The sequence below is a fragment of the Leptinotarsa decemlineata genome, unplaced genomic scaffold (genome assembly GCF_025532065.1).
Source record: "Leptinotarsa decemlineata unplaced genomic scaffold, Ldec_3_MD MMD2_P_RNA_scaffold_12, whole genome shotgun sequence".
Lineage (NCBI taxonomy): Eukaryota > Metazoa > Arthropoda > Insecta > Coleoptera > Chrysomelidae > Leptinotarsa > Leptinotarsa decemlineata.
Window position 1 is genome coordinate 6824480 of NW_027412526.1, and position 23188 is coordinate 6847667.

Sequence of the window (23188 nt, forward strand, 5' to 3'; positions counted from 1 at the left end):
ATTGTTCATCATCGCTATTGGAATCACTGCACTGGAAAGTCTGCGTTGTTATGACACTCGTTATTACTATTAGTACTTGTCTAAGGACGCCACATTTTGAACAGATAACAAATTTTCAGTAATTATAACTGCACCAATATCGAATTTCAAAACTCAAATCGCGATCAGTTCCTGAACTGAACATTGAAAACACGACGGCGATAACCATCCCCGCCTTCTATTCGTCACTGTAACATGACTTCAAATTTAATTTGACTGTTCAGCCTATTACAAAACTCAGTGTAAATTATCCAATAAGAACCGCCAATTCTTCAGTCCACGTTGCACTAGTTCAGTCGGTTCATTTCTATGTATTGTTTTTTGGCCTTTGAGAGTGCCGGCAACTTTAACTGTACACAATATCATTTACTTCAACTATACACAATGTTTTTCTCAATTTTGTTTCGAAATATGTTCACTTGATTCTTCTTCCAAATTTTATCCATAATGTGTACTTTATAATTCTTTTTGACTGTGTATTGAATGAACAATAGAGGGCCCAAAATACTACCCTGAGGAACTCCATGATTCACTGTAATTACTGACGACATTAGGTCACAAATGTTTGTTGTCTGTTTTCTATTCGTGAAGTATTCTCTGATCCAATTGATAGTTTTAGAATAATCACCTTCAGCTATGATGTTATTCACCTTTAATTTTAATTTTTTGTTGTACTCTCGTTGAGCAGTCGTTTGTTCTGCAAATATTCTGATAGAAGGAATATTATCATTGATTTTTTTACGGTTTCTTAGTATATTTACTGCTGCATCATCAGATAAACCAGACAATGAACATTAATTGAAGCTGGCTACCTGTTCTTAGAGATACACGAACTTGTAATACAACTAAGAACAAAATAAATATAGTGTCTAGTTCTGAAGTTAACGTGTTGGATACAACAAGAACCAGAGCACCAGCTCGGGTATTGTGAGCGTTAGCACATCGCCTTTGAAAATATCTACCGCAGCGGTAGACAAAATGTCTACCTTCTTCGATTAAACATATTTTTTTTATTCAGCTCACTAAAAGCTTTGTCGGTCTGTGTACCTTTTCTGAAAGAAGACAAAGAAAGCAAAAACTCAACATGTGTATACTGTTTATTCACAAGTTTTGTACACTAATCTAAATCGTAAAATTAGATTTTTATAGTAACATCGATAATGTCAAAACCTACAACAAGAAAAACTTCCGTTCACCATCTAGAATAAAAATACTGAAAGCTGTATATAGGTGGGTGTATTGCTTTATACAACTTGGGTAATGACATTTATGGAATGTTGGTTTTCCACTTTGAAAAATACAAAAGAACGAGGAAAACGACAGAAGGACCTCCGGGTGCAACTGATCAATGACAAAACATCTACTTACACTAATTACAGTATTGTCTTAAATTTTTCTACATGAAAAAACAGCGATAACACCTTTCAATCACCAACGATACACCAGGTAACAACAGTGTGAAAGAAATAAAGTAACAAATATCGACCCGTTCGACTGAAACAAAGCTGGGATGGTAAATTTTGACCTGTGCCTCTTAGTTCGAAAGGTTCAACAACGTTCCGGTGGCCTGTCATCAACTGCGTTCCTTCTCTCCAAGAAACCGATGATGGTCCCCAGGTGACCGAAACGTTGACAAACCTTCTCGAACCCTGAACTGAAAGTGAAGTTCAACGTTTATGACAAACTCGAATTGAATATTTACAAATTGCACCGCGATGGGCTTAAAATTATACAGTACGACTATCGATAAAATACAAGTGGACATTTGTAACAAACCTAGGGGGATAGACATCCTAAACAAACTAGTGACGAGAGTCTCTTGGGTAGAATTCTGCCAGTACGGAAGCTGGTATACGTTTCAGCATCTCCTTAGGGAAGATACGGAGCAGCTGCCAGCCGATGTCGAGTGACTCGAACACCGTACGGTTTTCGTAGTTTCCTTGCGAGATGAAATTCTTTTCAAACTTGGTCAGGAACTCCAGATAGAGGAGATCGTCTGGGGTGAGAGCCTCTTCTCCTACTACGGCTTTCATGGCTTGGACATCCTTACCGATAGCGTAACAAGCATACTGAAAATAATGTTGTGTTAATTAACATTCGAGACAGTTTATTATCAATACTAATAGAGAACTCTGTTATATTATATTCATATTATTTTTTTTCATTAAGTTATTTTTGAAACAAAAAGGTTAGTGATTAAAAGAATAAGCCAATTTTAAGCATCAGCATAAAGTAGCAGCATTTAATAGTATGCTTCGCAGACTACTGAGTACTCCATTGTAACTGTGTTTTATCAAAAACATTGCTGTCAACAATGGTTACCTATACGTAGCTCACAGAACAAATAATTTCAGCAAACTTATAGAAAACAATTAAGGCAAAACTTTAGTGTCATAGATCTGAAGTATATAAGCGTTCTTGCCCAAAACTTTATATTGGCCAAACACGCAGCACCTTTTCCCAAAGAATGAAAGAACACAGGAGTAGTTTTTCAAACCACAATTACAGCTACCGGACTGAGTCATGGCCGGTGGGAGAAATCGTATCTGCGTAAAGTTTGGGTCGGTGTATGACAAAAAAGTATGTGTGGAATGAAAATAGTAAAAATTCAATCAACATTTTATCTGAAAATTCAAAAATATATTGATGCCAAAAAAGCGGGACCTGCTAAAATTGTTTTCAGAACATGCTTGAAGCATTAAGCAGAACTTATTAGAACATTTGCACCTATGTATAGGAGCATGTTGTGTGATTTCTAAACGTTTAAAGGGTTAAAGAATGTTGACAATTTGCTATGTGTTTAACGATAGACATTAATTACGGTGTACCCCAGGGTTCTGACCTTGGACCGGTTTTATTCGTCATATATGTTGATTCTCTTTACAAATTGAAATTGAAAGGTAGTTTGAAACTATATGCTGTTGAAACCATGCTGATTTGTTATGGAACAAATGCTCAAAAAATTGAAATCAATTTGCAATATGATCTCAAATAGATTCTACTATGATTGCAAATTTATAAAAATACGGTAAATGCATATATATCTTTTTAGATGTGTTTAATATTAGACCATTTCAGATTCATGATGTGTTGGAACAAACTTCGATGTGTCGATAAAATACATTGAGTCATTCATAAACAGTAAGAAGAGTAATGGTTCCAGCAATGACCCTTGTGGAACTCTATGCATAATTATTGTTTAGGTATTGATATTGTTATGAGATACCAACTGACGTCTTTCAGGAATTTTTCAACGGAAATTAAAGCTGTGAAGTTCATATTTTTAAACTGTATTTAAACATAACTCTTATTTGCAATCAGGAACACAATCTCTGTCATTTTTTGTGATGTTGATTTTGAACATGGAAAACCATACAGAGAACATAAAAAAAGGTTAGGTCAGATTAGAAGGCAGTAAAAAAACGGCTGACTAAGAAACAGATGAAGTTACGAACGGAAAAACGAAAAAAGATGATTTCACAAAAATTGAGGAGTGTGTTTGATAAGCAAGGACTTGGGAGTCAGTCATAAAGCCTCAATTTTCGTGCATGAAGCCGAACCCTTCTCTAACAACTGATAACTGAGTCTGGTAGGTAATAAAAAAAATTGCCCTTTGTATATTCATCTTGGTGACCAAGAGTGATCCGAACTTTGATGATTTCATTTTCTTGTTTCTGAAGTACATCTCTATATTCAAAGGAATTTAATATATATGCATTCTGATGTTTTATTTCGAGTCTAGCTTGTTAATGCACAATGATAAAAATATATAACTTCACTTCTTTAGAAACTTTTTCTTGATTTTTACAGATGTTCAACTTCAGTTAAAATCATTTTATATCACAAACCCATATATGAAAACTGAAACTCACCAGTTGATTAGACACATCAGAGTGATCCTTCCTGGTCATGCCTTCACCAATAGCGGACTTCATGAGACGAGAAAGAGATGGTAACACATTAATCGGAGGGTAGATTTGCCTGTTGTGGAGCTGACGGTCGACGTATATCTGTCCCTCAGTAATGTAACCAGTCAAATCAGGAATAGGATGGGTGATGTCGTCGTTGGGCATAGTCAATATAGGAATCTGGGTGATGGATCCGTTACGTCCTTCAACACGGCCGGCACGTTCATAGATGGTAGCTAAATCGGTGTACATGTAACCTGGGAAACCACGACGACCAGGCACTTCTTCTCTGGCAGCAGATACCTGGATTTTTCAATAAGAAAATATAGTTGACGAGCATATGAAGCACATGTATTTTTTATGTTGGCAACTCTTTGTGTTTGTCATTAGTGTCAGCTGTCATCTATAGATGATGTTTGTATTATCTACTTAAATTTTTTTTTGCTATTTAAAAGTCATTTTCATTTTATTAATTTCATCATCCACATCACTGATTTTGTTTGCAGCACATGTGTTTTTCCGAGTTGGCCAATCTGTGTGTTTGTCATTAGTGTCAGTTGTCATGTTAATTGTCATGTCAATTGTTCAACTTAATATTACATGAAAAATGTACCATGAAAACAGCAAATGAAACTTAAGAATGGACAATATAAACATCACCTACATGCGACAACTGACACTAATGACAAACTCACAAAGTTGCCAACTTAGAAAAAATAATATACCTACTGCAAACAAAATCCTTAGAAAACATGGACAATAAAATGAATACATTGAAAAAGAATTACAAATAGTAATTGAAACTCAAAAATGAACAGCACAAAACATAACCTACAGATGACAGTTGACACTACTGACAATTAATGAATTGTCATATATGAAGTTAATATTTATATTGTCGGTTTTTTGCTATTTTCATTGTAGTCATTTTCCACTAGTGTTTTAGAGATTTAGTTGAGCGAACAGTGTGAACAATTGATATGACAAGTGACATTAATGACAAATGAACAGAGGAACCAACTGAGCAAAAACACATATACAGTGTCACCGATAAAGTCCGCATCAAATGGGAAACTTTTTTATTTATCGTTTTATGTGAAATTTGATTTAGGCAGTAGATTTTGCTTAAGAAATGATGTCAAATGGCGTCTAGAAAATAGGTCACGTGATTTCCTTAACCTGTCAAAATTGACATTTAAAAAAAGAAACATCGAAAAATGACATTATTCTTCAAAATATCCAAAAATATCAAAGGATAAAAACATTTTCTTTTGTAATTTTATACCCACACACCAAGTTTCAAACCCATAATAAGTATTTTATATTTTCACTATTTTCCGCATTCCTGCTTTTTCTACTTATCAAAATTTAAGCACACCTCTACTAAATCATTTATTTTAACTAAACTCGTCACCGAATTTCTTTTTTTGTAATATAATAATATTTTAAGAGCCTCTTTGATGTTAAAAACAAATTTTGAAAAATAAAAGTTGTCAAACTTGATGCAAAGTTCATCTAGTTTCAACGGGGCTTTCCAAACTAAACAGTACTTGAGTTTTTTAATGAGCAAATGGCCTCACAATATGAATTAGAACAAAACGGAACATTAGGAAACAATATCTTAGAGTGTTTATTGTTTTTTTAACAAAAAATACAGTGGAATTTAATCTTAATTAAAAGGAACTGAAAATAAACCTGTACCTATACCTAATAGCAAAAAAACACGAAAAAAAGACTCACGACAATAAATACACTACATTTCTGTATGTCTTCCATCGCGTTCTATGCAGATAATTGTCCTTCTTGAGACATCTTTTATTGAGTTGCTGATACTCACAGAGTTTATGTTTAAAATAGAGTTTCTGATAACAGTTTCTAGGTGATTCACGTCACGAAAAGGTCTTTGTTTATAAACGATTTGTTTTAAGTAACCCCACAAGAAAAAATCTAGTGGGGTTAAATCTGGCAACCTAGGCGGCCATATTTGCTCCATATTTCGCCCAATAACTTTGCCCCTAAATATTTCTAATAGTTTCTCTTTGACTTGTCTTGAACTATGAATAGGAGCCCCGTCACATTGATACCACAGACTGTGTCTTATTTCAACCGGCATATTGTCCACTATATCACTGATCTCAGTATTTGGAAATTGCAAATAATCATGAGAAGTTAAATTGTGTCTAAAAAAGAATGGTCCCATTACCTGATTATTTAAAACACCGCACCACACATTTGTTTTAAATGAATATTGGTCCCGACATTCTATCACAAAATGAGGATTTTCCTGAGCCCACCACCTACAATTCTGGGAACTGACTACGCCGTTCGATGTGAAGGTAGCTTGGTTGGTCCATAGGATTTTGTAAGGAAATTTTCTGTTGAATTCTACTTCTCCTTGGTACCAGAATGAGAAATCTAGTCGAACATCGAAATCTCTTTCCTTTAAGGTATTTATAAATTTGGGTTTGTAGGGTTTGAATTTATTTTTATGTAAAATTGCTCTTACGCTTTCTCTTTTAACGCCAGTTCTATCTACAATATTGATAATACTTGATTTTCCCTGTTCGGTAACATCCAGGCAGACAGCCAACTGAACTTCATCATTATTGCGTGATGGATTATGACGTTTTTTAAAAGTATTTTCAACTGAACCAGTCAGTTTAAATTTTTTTAAAATCCTACTTACAGTGGATTGCTGTACATGTCTACCAGGATGTCTTGCGTTAAAAATATCAGCCACTTGTCGATGCAATGTGTTTTCACCACAAATTAGCACAATTTCAATTTTTTCTTGTAAAGATAACATATTATTTTAATTTTCATACATTACATTGAACCAACGGGCATTAATTTATTCAGTGACAGTGACGTTTTCTAAAACACATTATGTAGTTTCACATTTTTTCACAGCCTACCCAGTTTTTTTAAATTAGTGTTGTTAGCGGAGTAGGTAAATGTAAATACTATGAGTTTTTTTCTTTTATTGAATGGTCTTCAAGAATCACGAAATGATGTTTCCTAATGTTCCGTTTCGTTCTAATTCATATTGTGAGGCCATTTGCTCATTAAAAAACTCAAGTACTGTATAGTTTTGAAAGCCCCGTTGAAACTAGATGAACTTTGCATCAAGTTTGACAACTTTTATTTTTCAAAATTTGTTTTTAACATCAAAGAGGCTATTAAAATATTATTATATTACAAAAAAAGAAATTCGGTGACGAGTTTAGTTAAAATAAATGATTTAGTAGAGGTGTGCTTAAATTTTGATAAGTAGAAAAAGCAGGAATGCGGAAAAATAGTGAAAATATAAAATACTTATTATGGGTTCAAAACTTGGTGTGTGGGTATAAAATTACAAAAGAAAATGTTTTTATCCTTTGATATTTTTGGATATTTTGAAGAATAATGTCATTTTTCGATGTTTCTTTTTTTAAATGTCAATTTTGACAGGTTAAGGAAATCACGTGACCTATTTTGTAGACGCCATTTGACATCATTTCTTAAGCAAAATCTACTGCCAAAATCAAATTTCACATAAAACGATAAATAAAAAAGTTTCCCATTTGATGCGGACTTTATCGGTGACACTGTACATGGTCTATTGTTTCATTTGTTCTGACGCTGTTGACAGAAAATGTATCAATGCTTTGTTAACGTTTGGGATTTTCCCAAATTCATCTTCAGGTCAGAAATGAGATTGATCAAAGAAAAGAGAGTCGTAAAATTATATTATTGAAAACGACTAACCTCACGCAAAGCTTCTGCATACGAAGACATATCTGTCAAGATGACCAAGACGTGCTTCTCACATTGGTAAGCCAAGAATTCGGCAGCTGTCAAAGCCAGACGAGGTGTAATAATTCTTTCAATGGTAGGATCGTTGGCCAAATTCAAGAACAGGCAGACGTTCTCCATAGAACCGTTCTCTTCGAAATCCTGTTTGAAGAACCTTTAAAAAAATAGAAAATGTGAAATTAATAGTCAGGCATAAGTTAAATGAAATAGATTGATTTGACATAGAAATATAGAAAATAATTTTTTGTGGCTCATCAATACTCGTTTGTACCTTTTTTATGGAGATTAATGGACAGACAAACAATCAAAACATCGTCTCTCAATATTTCCATTACTTTCTGAGATAAACTGTCTCAGTCTTCACTGGCCTGAACGGTAACTTTTTATCTCAGTCAAATGGACTGAAACTTTAGCCATTAAAATAAAATTTCATCAAAAAGAAAATGTATTGAAATACAAGACACTGACTACGAAATACAATTCACCAAATGAAAAATCATCAATCTAACCATTAGATAGCAAATCGATATAGAAAGGTAGCGATAACTAAATTAAGTATGAGTAAAGAGCAAAACAATATAACTGGAGAAATCAAAGTACCATACCTAGCTGTTTCCATGTTAACACCCATAGCAGCGAAAACAATAGCAAAGTTATCTTCATGATCATCAAGTACAGATTTACCAGGAATCTTGACTAAACCAGCCTGTCTACAGATCTGGGCAGCAATTTCATTGTGAGGCAGACCAGCTGCAGAGAAAATGGGGATCTTCTGACCACGAGCGATGGAGTTCATCACGTCAATAGCGGTAATACCCGTCTGGATCATTTCCTCAGGATAGATACGGGACCACGGATTGATTGGTTGACCCTGGATGTCCAAGAAGTCTTCAGCCAAAATTGGGGGACCTGAAATGAGGGAATATATGCAAACAGGCAAAGAAAATCACGAATCATTATGATTATATATACCATATACAAGAGTTGTTCACAAGTTTTTAATATATTGCCTGAAGAAATTAAAAAAATTAAAGCAGTGGTAAATTTTCATTATCTGGACACCCGGCGATTTTGAAAAAAATTTTGACTGTACTTACGTATTTTGATGCGTAGATTACGAATCCGAAAGAAAAAAGCGGCGCTCTCCCTTATTTAAAAAGTTACGGCCCTTCAAAGTTCAGAGAAGGGCAACTTTTCAGCCTTCTTTTTCACTAAATAAACTATTTAAAAACACAAGCATTTATCCACTAGGTCACCTTTACAGCTTATTCCTCCTTCTTTAACACTTTTCACTTCAATAATCAATATTTTTCTTATAAAAAACTTATTTAAAAACGAATGCTTCTCCTGGTGACATTATTCTATTTTTAGGTTAGTTAGTAGTGACATTTCAGAAAAAAGCGGTTGGTATTTGCCGTCGCCTACTATTTCAAATTCGTAATACACCATCAAAAACCAATTTACGATCTAAAGAATAAAGGTAAAAAACATTTGAATTACTTCAGGAATATGGACTGCATCAGTCGTACCAACCATATCATTAACCTTAAAAACATAAAATACAGTGATATGTAACCAAAAAGCAGCTCCGTACAGTTTTTAACATTTTTATAAGAAAAATGTTGATTATTGAAGTGAAAAGTGTTAAAGAAGGAGGAATAAGGTGTAAAGGTGACCTAGTGAATAAATGTTTGTGTTTTTAGTTTATTTGGTGAAAAAGAAGGCTGAAAAGTTGCCCTTTTCTGAACTTTGAAGGGCCGTAACTTTTTAAATAAGGGAGAGCGCCGCTTTTTTCTTTCGGATTCATAATCTACGCATCAAAATACGTAAGTACAGTCAAAAATTTTTTCAAAATCGCCGGGTGTCCAGATAACGAAAATTTACCAAAGCAGTTCATATATTTCCCAAAAACATGAAAGAAATTATTTGAATGTTATTTTCTTATTATCAAAAGTTGTTATTGATTTTTACTCAAACCAGCTTAATTTCTGTACCAAATAAATAATTAAAATTACTACAGAATCATTTAATACTGTTAATGGTTCTAGAAAAGATCAACAAGTTATTCTTGTAAACTGAATAATTCAGGAATTATTTGCTCCAAAATGTTTATTAGACTAAAAAAAATTGAGGAAACACGAGTTGGAACTTAAAATGGGAAGATGAACAAAATACTTCGAATACAGTTTTGTTATAATTGCTATAGTTCAGGAAATATTTATTATAATTTTAAAAAATCATATTTTCTCTTTGAATTAGAACAAAAAGTCTAATGTATCAGTTTTGTAGATGAGTACTGAAAAAACATTATTAAAATTTGTCTCTTAGTCATAGCTGACGAATTATTTGCAGAATCACAGAAATAGAGCATAGATATTTATTCAGTTTGAAAGCGTGGTCATAGCATTCACATTATTGGTATCAATTATAGTCAAAAAAACATACAGAGTCCATTGAAACTACTACCCAGTCTACGTATGTGCTTTGTATTCACATACACAATGATAGTTTTGAAGAATTCTGGGAAAAGTTGAAACCACCACTATTTGGTTCACCTTTGGTCATAATATTCACATGTCAAGAATCACATGTATGAAGATTTTTTGAACCCTTCAGCTTCTATGGCTTGTTATTACTTATACCGAAACATGAAAATTTACAGTTTCCTCACCTTTGTCAATGGGTTTTCCTGATCCATTGAAAACACGTCCCAACATATCTTCAGAAACAGGAGTCCTCAAAATATCTCCTGTGAATTCACAAGCGGTGTTTTTGGCGTCGATTCCTGATGTGCCCTCGAACACTTGAACCACAGCTTTTGACCCACTGACTTCCAGAACTTGTCCCGAACGTATAGTGCCATCAGCCAGTTTGAGTTGTACGATTTCATTGTACTTGGGGAACTTAACATCTTCGAGGATTACCAGAGGGCCGTTTACACCAGAGACTGTTTTGTAGGCTGAAATGAAAGAAATATTTATTTGTTGTGTTGAATCTAGAGGAGTGGCTATCATGGGATATGTCACATGATGGTATAAACAGCTGATTTGGAAAAGTTAACCCGAAATTATGAGTAATGATGAAATGTATGAAATAAGTAGCATCAAATAAAATCTCATTTCAGAAACTAATCAACGGAATAGATCAATAACGATAAAATTTTGGTCATATGACCAGTTTCTAGTCCACCATTAGATATGAGACCCACCCAATCATTTTGAAGTTTTATCTACCAATTTTGACCGTAAATGGAAATAAAATGAAAATGTGTACTCACTGAGTCTTGGTTGTGATACAAAATCTCTGGAAACTGCTAAAACATGCTCCTTGGCTGCCTGTCTTGACGAAATCATCTTGACTTCTCTACTCAATCAAAAACGTCCAACGAACACTGACACAACTTAGCGACTGCAAATTTGTTCTGTCTAACTTCAAACTTCACGTGTTGTCACGTGAACGAATTCTGTGGTAGCTAGACACTTGACAGATTGACGCAATCTCACAGAATAAAAAATGCAGACGTGTTGAAAAAATATAGTGGTAGTTGCCAACCGATGTTGAGATTTTTTGAATTGATCTACGGAAGAAGTGAAAACTAGTGTTAATTTGCGTTTTTGTGTTTTGAGTTACTAATTGATGGTGTTGAATGACAGAATTTATTCTAGGGTGTGCCCTCGAATTTATTCTAGGGTAAAAAGTGCAAAATAAATGCAAAATTGGATGAGAAACATAAAAGATTATCACTCTCAAATACTCAACAAGCGAATAGAACCAAGATCTTTGATTTTAGAAAATCAAATTTTTCTATAACCCGTCAACGGTTTTAATATTTTCTAATTACTGTTCATACATTCATGATTTGGTAATTTGATTCGGAATGCACGGCTAGTCACAAACTAACAAGTTTTCAGTTTTGGTGATCAAAAAATCTAGAGGATTGAAAGTTGCCGCTCTTATTCCAAATGACCAGTGGCAACTGAATGGTTGCTTTCATCAATTTCAATATAATTCACACTTAAAATATGAAGATGTGTTATTTCTTCAAAGGAGAATTTCTCTACTGTATAATATTTTTCAACAACAAGTGCCTAAACAAATACATTTTTGGATATAATCATCAAATCTATGAATACAGGAGCATGAAGAAACATCCTCTCAGTTATCTCAAAGGTGTTGTTTCGTTTTCTTCTTTTCATAAAAGAGGACGTATGCCTCTCCATTCACTACTCACTAGCGAATTTGATGAAATTAGTGAAACGTTGTATTCGTGCCATGTGCCAGTGTAGGGTTGTCTGTAGCATGCTGTGTAATGTCCGCTGTCAGTACTCCCACTGTGATTCGAAGGGGGATATAGATTATAACGACAAGTAGCTACATTATCTGCTGCAAAATTGCTCATATCCAATCCTTCTAGAAGAAATTCTATCGCAATTGGAGAGAATATTTCCAAATGAATTACTAAAATACAGGAAAACTTATCGATTTATAGAAACTTTGCGCATTCTCTCCTTTCCTTGCACCTCGAACACATCAGTTTTTCATCCCCATCCAAAGGTTCTTCTCTCGTGAAGGAATCCAAGCATTGTTACAAACTAAATTGGACAGTTACGGATAATATTATCGAAATTACGACCTCATGGATCCGTCGACATCCAGCCTGGTTACTGGCGTAAGGTCGCTTGTCCTCTCAATATGTTTTACTGATGGACATTCACTACACGTCGAGTCTCGCGATAGCACATGCCATTCACATACCTTTTCTGTGTGCGGTCGTTATTGGCACATCCGTCCACTACCAATGCCACCACAGAACTAAAAAAATATTCAATTTCTCATTGATATATTGATCGGACTTGAGTTTCAGGTATTTTTTTTTGGAAAATTATTAACTTTTTGTAAAATTTGTGATTTTTATTTGTCAGCACTTGATTGTCTTCAGAATTGACATATTAATGGTTTCTTCAACGCATTTTCAAAAGAAAATTATAAACTACAGTTCTGTTGTAGAAAAAATTCATCAATCGTGGGTTAAAGGTTCTGTGATGACAAATACTACCACAAATGTCAACTTGTCATTGAATTTATTTCGCTCTGTTGAATCTGTAATCACGTGGAATTCAGTAGGTCGTGGTCAAACGGAACCTGAAGCACCAAACGTTTCGTATGCGTGTGCTGCTGACATCATCAGGGGTATGTGCGTTGACTGCGAGGATGAAAGTTATATCTCAAAGCATCAGCAACGGCTGAGTCAATCTTCGTTTGCAGATTCATTCAGAGCGTTATTGAATTAAAAAAACTCAAATAACGTCTCCCAATAGCCAACGCCATTTGCTATTGTCTTATGAACAGTCAGTCAATCGGACAGAGCTAATCGACGAAGAGCGTGTTAACCTATCTTGTTTCTTTTCGTTGCTATAAGGATCAATGAACGAGACTGGAGAGAATAACAAACCAGAAAGATTGATTGAGAAGATAATTTCACGATTGATCTTCATGTATAAGCTATCCCGTATGTTCTGGATGTCACTTTCAACCTATAGGCATAACAATGGAGTTTACTTATAGGTGTGATCTACTGAATGTGTTTTACAAATAAGAAACTTCACGTCGCAAGTAATTATTTTATTTTTTATTACATGAAATTGATTAAAATTTCTCGCATTGACCATGTCACTCTAATCAACATGGAACAACAGGTCAGCATCATCTTCTTCTGTATATTGACTGTCAATATCTTTCATTTTGTCTTCGATTGATCGCAGCCTTCTCAGTTCTCCCCGTATTTTTTCCATTTGGTCCGTTTTCCACATCTTCAAAACGTTGATGGCTTTGTTTTTAGAAACCGTATCTGGAAAATAGAAAATTCCAAAGAAATAATATAACATCGTTCAAATTTCCGTTACGACTTCTCTGGATAGAGCGCATCTGCAACGTCCAATTTTCCAATTTATGCGCCAATTCTGGCGCATAAATCAGGCTAAATTAGACCAATTGCATAGGTTATGTTGGCTTTGAGGACTGATTTATTTTGTGGCTCACTCGCATACACCTGCGACTAAAAAACCCTATAAGAAAAAAACTCTAACGGGGTCAAATCGCATGATCTAGGTGGCCATTTCACATAACCTCCACGTGAGATGGCCATGCCCTCAAATCGCTCTTGCATGAGCTGTGTGGCACGTCCTGTTGAAACCACCTGCCGTTGTTGTCCAGATCATCCAATTTAAGACAAAAGAAATTGGTAATTATCGACCTATTGTGCTCGCCGTTGATAGTGACAGCCTGACGAACGTTGTTGTCGAATGAAATATGGACCGATGACGCCGCCAGCCCACAATCCACAACAAGCAGTGACTCTTTCGGGATGCATTGGAAGCTCTTGGATCTCATGAAGTCCATCAGTTTCCAGAGACAAAAAAAGGGGTTCACGCTGTCTCACAGACAGCGGCGGTGTTTTCGGTAGATCTTGCGTTACGTCGACGCATGGGTGTTGGTCAATCGTTTACTGAACCAGCGTATTCAAATTTATCAACTGTATTGCTATATCCGTCCATGGTGAGAGTGATTTCAGAGACGGTGTCTCGTCTTAGAATACTGCCGAAGGCGATTTCCAAACTGAAGACTGAAATCGTTAAGCAACTGTAAAGCCCTTCAAAGTTCAACATGGAATCTTCTTGTTCATCACCTATCGTGAAATATGAAAGAACCCTGGTAGGAGTTTTTAATATATTCAGAGCATTCGGCCATGTGTGGTACAACTGATTTTTTTTTAATTGCCTTTGGGCATTGAGTTTGTGTCGGTTATTTTTTGTTACCTAATGGATGGAGTTATTTTTAAATTATCAGGAATCAATGCTAGCGTTTCACAAGTTTCAACTATGTTCAAGATGACGGTGTACCCACTACATAGTTTTTCACACTCAACAAAGCATTGGAAGCAATGAAACATATGGCAGATGGAGAAGTATCAGAATCTTCATGTGTCAGGTTGTTTCAAAAAAAGGACTTACCAAGTTCTTCGAGTGATTCCTTTCCAGCCGCTTTCTTTATATTATCCAGTTCTGCAGTAGCTTCTGCCGAAGTCATTGATACTGCACCGTGGACTTGCGCCTCAATTATTTGCGGGCAACGTTTCACCATTTCCGAATAGTTCAAGGAGAAAGGAATGTTTTTACTCACCATGTTACTGAAATGAAACATAATCAATATCAGTAATTGACGTCTCAATGTGCAAATCGATAATTTTTTAGCAAGAAAAGGTGAAGGTAACCATGGTTCAAAATGAAACCAATACTGCTGTTCAAATAAAACAAGTTTTGACTCATTATTGTTGGTACTCTCTACACAAGTACGTTCTTGAGGAGTAGTGATTTGGATTAAGGGGAGCCGCCCGTTCCATGGTTATATATTTCCTAGAAGGATACCAATGGTCTTCTGAGTTTGGAGTGCCTTCATAGCAGAATACTTCTGGCTGGAGCTTGTGAAGTCATCGGGAGGTAGAACTCATCTCTGTATGGTCTGTGTGCATGAGTAGAGGTTGGAATTTTTTTGGGATAACTACTTGGGCGACTGTAGAACTTCCCAATTTTCGTATCATCGAGATGGAACCCGTTCAACAAAGAGCCCGTATAAAAGCAGCAGAGATCAATTTGTGGCTTTATAAAGCCGACACAGGTTTTTTAAAGAACATTGAAGACCGTGGTTCATCCAAGAACCTGACTCTTGCTTCCCATAGGTTAGGTGAGCTGCAAAGTATTCATCATGTCTTGTTAGGATATTTTGGTCTACAGCTTCTACCCACCGATATAACAAGAAATTGCGGGTGCTATATTACCTTCTTTGGGATTCCCAAGATATTAATGAGACAATAATGTTGCGTTAGGTTCCGAAAGATATTGAATACGTCAGGAAGGATGACAGTTGCTGAATTTTTAGAACTACTCAGTACCTACTCAGACAGATACAAGCTAATAAGCCTGATGTAGTTCTTCTCGATAAACAGAACGAGGAGAGTTTTCTGTCATAACTGAAGTGAATGTCATCCGAAAATATGAGGAAAAGTGGATGTAATATCGAGACCATTCAAATGCAGACAAGTGCAGAAGACTGAATTCTTTGGTTTTCTGCGACTTCTCAGGGTATACGTTTCTCGAACCAAATGATCACTCACCCCACGACTGTTGGGAGTGATTATTGATGATAGTACGCTCTTCGAATATATCAGAGCTTCGGATAAAGGGCCTGATTCACATCTATTCATCTATACAGACTATTAATATATGCCTTCACTAAGAAAGGAAAACTGAAAAAGATTAATAATAATAACAAATTGAACGCTCGTATGAACTTTTCCCTTACTGATATAATTGATGATATTTTGACTGCTATCAAAGAAATAAAATCTAATGCTTTAGGTATTGACAATATAAATATCAAGATGATTTCTTCAGTGATACCACACTGCATTGATGAAGTTGAAGTCTGGCTTCCGCAAAAAACACGAAACACAGACTGCCCTCTTGAAAGTAAACCTCTATATCCATCACGCGACTGCGGTAGACTAAGGTGTTGAAGACACCATCTTGGCGAGCAATGATGAACCCCTCAGTTTACGACTTCAGCCCACTAAACCTGAGAAAATCGAAGGTCAGACGTGTTGATAAGCCAAGGTCTCCAATGTTATTGAAGAAGACCCCATTTTTACCATTATTATTACTTTTTTTTCCCGTAGTGTGCGCTGGTCAGGCCCTATCCCCCGAAGCCTCGATATATTCGGTCAGTCGGTAGCCACGCGGTTCGGCGTGGGTGCTTTGTTCACTCACTCGAATTGACTGCCGTGTTGGTCGGTGGTTCAAGCCCTAGTCAGAACGATCGATCTTCACTTGCTACCGACAACCCGTGTTAGGAATCACACGTTAAAAGGTAAGACCTCGTTAATCCTTGGCTCGCACAAGTTTCGACTTCTGAGGGTTGTCGTTCGTAGGGGTGCGACAGCTGGTTAACGGAAAAACAGATTTAAACAGATTTAAACAGATTCGGGAGGGCGCGCCAGCATTATCAACCAATGACCACTCCCCACACCGTGGGGTAAGTGATCATTGGGTCCGAGAATCATGTGCCCTGAGCAAGCGCAGTGAGCCAAGAATGACAGCCTTCTGCATCTGTGCGGCTAAGATTTCTGCCTTAGTGCGGCAAACCGGTATGATTTTAAGATTCGAGAGTAGAGAGGACATCATTCCACCAAGGACTCCAATAATCAGAACAACCATCTTGAGGAAATCTCGATATTTAATCCGTTTTTCCTCCTCTTTTCTGACGCCAGGAGCTGAAAACTCCACGACAAATATCGTTTTGCTCTGGTGGTCGAGAAAGACCACATCAGGCTTATTAGCTTGTATGAGCCTGAAGGTGGGGAACGACTAGTTCCAATAAATTCGGTACTTCTCGCTCCGGGGGATATTGAATCCCCCGGAGCGTAGGGCAACACCGGTGTCTCGTCAATACCGTAAGAGTGTCCTATTATTATTATTATCATTATTATAATAGCGGGTACCACAAACATAATACTAGAAAAATGAACGACTCCCATCTCCACACTCAGATCACAGCACAAAAGATCGCTTTCATATACTTGGCATACATATTCCACCTGTTATCTTGAAATATTGAAGCAGAAACAAATTTGAAAATGTTTAAGCAGATGTTGAAAAGTTACTTGATCCGAGGAGCATTTTTTTCCTTGGATGATTATATCAATGACGCTGGCTAATATGACTGTTTTGTAATTAGATTTCAATATAAGTAATTAACTTGTAATGAGCTTTTGATATGTTTGATTCCATGTATTTTATCTTATAAATGTAAACTATTGTTACTATTCGCCCCTTGTTTAACGTGTCTCATGTTGTGCCCAGCCATAGGAATTTTGTTCAAATTGAAAGTGATATATTTTTAGGAGTGAAGAATTTTTGGGAAAGAAAGGTTTCGAATTTCTCTTTTTTCATCTTTATACAAAAACATTTTGTTTTTTTATCTGCCAAGAGGTTGCAGTCAGGCCCTTTATCCAAAGCTGTAACCTATTAGAAGAGCGTACTAGCATCAAAAATTTGTATCTCTCCTGAAAATATGCCCTTTTCAGTTTAAACTGATAAGATATTCCAACAACAAACAATGGTCAACGGTTGCTTAACAGAAAAAGATTTTTTTCATTTTGTCTTGAACTGACCTTGTTCCAAGAGCTCCATCAACATAATGTACACTTTCGTCCAGTTTATTTGCCGTGTTCATTTCTTTCGAAAGCTCAGCGTACTGGTTCAACAATATTTCTTCTATGGCGTCGATACAAACTTCTACATCTTTAGGATGTTCACCTTGGCGGTTGTGGATTGTTTTCAGGAAAGCTGAGGCCCACTGTAGTTGGGCAATTCCTGTAAACAATCATACAAGTATCAAAAAAAGTAGTTCGGGTAATGTAATTATAATGATAATTTTTGAAAAAACCGATAATGGCAAGATTGGGCGGTAGTTGTAAGGATCATCTTTTATGCCATTCTTTTAAATATGTGTAACTTTAGCAATTTTCATACTGTTAGGTATTATATAATTTTTCAAAGATTTCGAAAAAATAAAGAACAAAATTGGTCAGAATTCAGCTTTGACTGCTTCAACGATATTTATACTGATAACTTTATATGCAGAAGCTTTTCCTGGATTCAAATATTTAATTTTTTCTTAAACTTCAATTAAATTTGATGGCCTAAAAACTTGAATCTTTTCAGTACTGGAATTTACTTCTTTGCATCCCGTGGGTTGGCCTACCTATTGGGCGCCTCCCCAGGTGGAGGATAGGGGAATGGTCAGGGGATTGGAGGCCCTGACCGGGCCTCAGGACGGGGTCGCCGGACTCCTGGTCAGTGGCAAAAATAAGTAGGGTGAGGGAAATTAAAACTTCCCAAGAGTCTTTGCAAAATATGCCATCGTATACCAGCCTATCCAGGCTAAGGTGTAAGGAATTGTACCGACAGCTGAATGGCCGCAGGGTGATTTGCGGTTACGATCGATCCCCTTGGGGAACTGGGCGAAACCTCTTTGTAATCAGCCTGTCTCTGGTGATGTGGAGCTCTGTCAGAGGTGACCAATTCTTCCCTTGCTACTCGTGGGAACACACATGATTGAAACAAACACAAAACAGAAACAACAAAAACAAAAACCAATCCCGAGGCTGGACAGAAGTGCTCACCTCAATCTGAGGCGGATGAAGAGAAATGTCCACGCCAATCTACCGCTTGGTATGAGGCTGGACATAGCAGATCACCTCGTGATGTAATACGAATGCCAAGGCGTAAGCGCATTTGCGGCGCCGCCTTGAATAAAGGCAAGGAACCGCATGCTCCTGCAGGAAAGCTCCCTCACTTGTGCGCCTCCACGGAGGGAAACCCAAGAACGTTGAGGAAGCAGCGCAACGACAGTAATGTCGCTGCACCTTCCAAAATCTTCGTGAAGGCCACCGTGAGACACCTCAAGGTAGTCAAAGAGAGTGTGAGTTCGACAAGTCTCAGCCTACACCTGCCACCTTTTTGGAAAGGACAGGGTGCACGATGGCCTAGAAGAAAAACTCCTCAGGAGGATGTACAATGGGTCACATGTGGCCTAAGTGCTGTGGGTCTACACTCACCCTCCCTACTCTGCAGATACATATACTTCTTTGCATGACTTACATATCTTTGAAAAGAGTTCACTTTGAAATTAATTACTTTATTCTTTTCTTTGGAAGATTCCCAGTTCTATTTTGTATGAAAATGAAGAAGTTGAAAGCCAAAAATATTTTTTGCTAAAAATTTATCAATTTATCTCTCCCAAAAATATTGTTGTAAATCATGCCCTGAAGAAAATAACGCCGGCCGCCACTGGTAGCCATAAACCAATTGTGACGTAGCTAAGAGCGCGTGAATGTACGATGTTCGCTGCCGCTCTAGATGTAGCAAGAATAATGTTACCGATTTCGATGGAATTCCGGCGGATTTTATACCACTTTCGATTACGATATATAAACGCTAGCCAAGAGCATATCGACACCGTCAAGTGGAAGTTACAGTGCGGTACGCGAAGCGATCTAGTGAGGCGATAGACATTCGAATAATAGTTGAAGTTGGATTATTGTTTAGAATGGTGAATTACTGGTAAGCCGGCGGGGAAAAACGTAACAATATATCGCTTTCAATCGTATTATAATTTTCTACTTCTCACCGAGCGGACATTCGTATTCTTTTTCTGCAAATATCAACCAAATAACAGATATAGCGTGATCCAGAAGAAGATAAAACGGTGGGCTCCTGGCTCTGAGATTCTTGATTTTCGTTGGTACTGGCGGTAATGGAACTCTGCAAAAAAATCATCAAGCTGACTCTTTAAATGTTAGAAATTAGAATATTTTTTGTGTTACCTGAAAATATATGGCATAGGGACGTAAGGAGCAGCTTTACTTTCCAAAACTGGCAGTCTGGTAGAAAAGTTTGGAATTACATCTTCCCGTCCTCCGATTAATGGTTTTCCTGGTCTTATCTGTACTTTATTAATCCTATGAAAAATGAGAGAATGTAGTTATATCTAAGAGGGCTAGTGTCACCAAGATTTAGACAAAGCCTCGGTAGATAATTGAATCAATCATACTATCTGATGAAATCTCTTAAGTGCAAGTTAGATACAAATTCACTGATATCAGTTTATTATGCCAAATTTCACTCGATCATGTATCAGAACATTTCGGTCTGGGGGACTAACTACTGGATCAGACAGGATTTTTATAAAACAAAACGCACTGCTGAGATTAATATTCAATTTAGACTTTAGAGCTTCATGTAGAAATATATTCCAACAAAATAAAATATTGACAGATGCAAGTCTGTACATTTTGAAAACATTGACATATGTACATGAAAATAAAGAACTTTTCCAAACAAAACCAGAGATGCATAGCTATAATATAAGAAGAAAAGATATGATCATAACACGAAAACTTCATCACGCAAAATATGAAAAATCTCCTGAATTTGTCGGCATTCGAATGTATAATTTACTGCCAAACGATATAAAGACTCTGTCTCCTCATATCTCAAAAAAAAATTTAAACGTTATTTATCAGAAAAGGGTTTTTACACAGTAGACGAATTTACACTTGAAGTAAGCAATGAGCGATCGTATTTCTTTTGAAAACTTTATTTCAAAATGTCCTTGCTACCTCTCCTTGTTTATTGTTTCTAAGCAAGCTGATGATTCATGAAATGAGTTTTAATCTTCCTCTTTGAAGATGATCACTTGGTGATCGAAACACGTGTCGAGGCTTTGAAAATAACGATTTGGTGTTGGGAAAAAACTCCAGTAATATTTATGAAAATATTTAGATGATTCCGGCTATATAAATCCTGTATCAATCAATTCATTAAATACTTTTCAATTGAATTTTGAATTCGAGCAGTCTTAGATTATTTATTTTTTCAGGAATGGTATTTAATATTATAATTCCATCATGATTAATTGATTTTTGTCCAAAAGGGTTGCTTTTATGAACAACAGGAGGGAACGGTTCCTTAACTCCCTACCTGGCAAACCTGTTTATAAGCAGATTCGAAATGGAAACCAAAGAGAAGTCAAAGTATTTTCCTAAGATATGGCTGAGGTATGTGGATTATGTTTTCGCGATATTCGATAACAAAAAATCGACTATTGAGGACTTGGTTTCCTTTTAAAATAACAGACTTCCATCAATAAAATTCACGTATAAGTTAGAAAATAAAGGACAACTTCCATTTCTTGACGTTTTGGTAATGGGGAGCCAATATGGAGGGCTGGAATACGTTGTATTTAGAAAGGAAACAAACACGTACAGGCATATTCTTGACAGTTCACATCACTGTGGACAGCACAAACGTGCTGGACTGAATGTTCTAGTGCAGCGTCTTTTGATACACATGATAGGTTCACAAAAGAAAGATGTACAATATAGGAAATAGCAGCTACTAACGGTTTCTCGAGGGGTATTGTAGATGACATAATAAGGAAGGAGAAGTTTAGGTTGAGAATGAACGAAATCTCGACTTTCAGAAAGAATAAAAACCAAGATTAATACATCTCAGTTCCATACCACCAATATACGAAGAACTTTGGAAAGATTTTCAAGGAACTAGGTATGTTTTTAAAACAAGTCATACACTACATAGTCTTTTGGAAAGTCCAAAAGACAAAGTCGAGAATTCGGAAAAGTCTGGAATTTACGAAATTGAATGTAATGACTGGGATGCAAAATATTATGGACAGACAAAAAGATCTATTAAAATAAGATATAAGGAATACTTAGCACACTTGAAATATAGAAGACCTGAAAAATCAGCAGTCATAGTTGGATAAGTTAACAAAAACAGACATTGAGATGCCTATGAGAAATGAGTAAACATGATGATATTACGAATAAAGATGGTGGACAAATACCTAATAGTATTCTATATGTTTTGTTAAAATAATATTTTAATGATTAGATTTACCCGACTATTACATAAGGACACATTGTAAAAATGATTTAAGAGTAGTAGATGAGGCAATATTGTGAAATTAATTTAAGACACTTGAGAAGAGGTATATATGGTATAAATAAGGATAACATTGTAAGTATGTTTAGTTTGATCTTCCTCTTGAAGATGGTCACTTGTTGATAGAAACATGTGTCGAGGCGTTAAAATAAAGATTTGGTGTTGGGAAAAAACTCCAGTAATATTCATGTTCAATATTAGTTCATAAGCTATTATATTCTCCCCCTACGGGTTTTCACTTCTATGCTTTTATTATTATTTTTTTATATATAATCTATTTATATTATTGACGTGTTCTCCACCCGTTTGGGTATTATGTATTGTACACATGAACGAATAAAGAATATATTTTTATCTATCTATAATTGGAGGAATGAATAGAAACTCCACAAAGTAATAACATTAAAACATAATTTTTTCTCAATCCGCTTCGAATATGATCGGATTTTCCTTCACGAAGATGATCAACATTATTCACTCAGCAATTGGGTACTTACACGAATCGTTCGCTGGTCCCCTTTTCTGCAGTTGGGGCCTTATCAACTTGGACTTCTTCTGTGGCTCCTTCAATCTTGTCCGTTTGGGAATCTAGAGACGTTATTTACATTTCAATACTTGGTTTCGAATATGTTTTAGGTATTCGTTATCCTCACCTGCATTTTCATCACTCATCGTCTAACAAGAATTTTGACAGTTTCGATGAATTTTAGAAATAGCTTGACACGATTTCATGACAGTTTGTCTGTAAGAGATATACAGAGTGGAAGGGAGAAAGTGAGTTGAATTGTTGACTTTGCTACGTATCAAAAATGTCTAATATTGTCACTTTTTGATGACAATGTCGTTCATTACTATTAGCGACCC

General features: G+C 36.1%; 2 protein-coding genes across 2 annotated transcripts; both read right to left on the reverse strand.

Annotated features, from left to right (window-relative positions):
• Positions 1 to 1118: 1118 nt before the first annotated feature.
• Positions 1119 to 11179, reverse strand: Vha55 (V-type proton ATPase subunit Vha55). Its single transcript, XM_074173235.1, has 6 exons — positions 11020 to 11179; positions 10414 to 10701; positions 8348 to 8651; positions 7695 to 7896; positions 3912 to 4250; positions 1119 to 2108 (listed from the first exon to the last, which is right to left on the reverse strand). Exons 1-6 carry the CDS (start codon positions 11093 to 11095, stop codon positions 1842 to 1844), a joined length of 1476 nt encoding a protein of 491 aa, XP_074029336.1. The 5' UTR covers positions 11096 to 11179; the 3' UTR covers positions 1119 to 1841.
• A 2170-nt stretch (positions 11180 to 13349) lies between these two features.
• LOC111503386 (uncharacterized) lies at positions 13350 to 23130 on the reverse strand. The gene is made up of 7 exons (XM_023157678.2): positions 22978 to 23130; positions 22822 to 22912; positions 20185 to 20319; positions 19989 to 20122; positions 17968 to 18169; positions 14753 to 14928; positions 13350 to 13590 (listed from the first exon to the last, which is right to left on the reverse strand). The coding sequence occupies exons 1-7, from the start codon at positions 22994 to 22996 to the stop codon at positions 13418 to 13420; spliced, it is 930 nt and encodes a 309-aa protein (XP_023013446.2). The 5' UTR covers positions 22997 to 23130; the 3' UTR covers positions 13350 to 13417.
• Between the last annotated feature and the right edge of the window lie 58 nt (positions 23131 to 23188).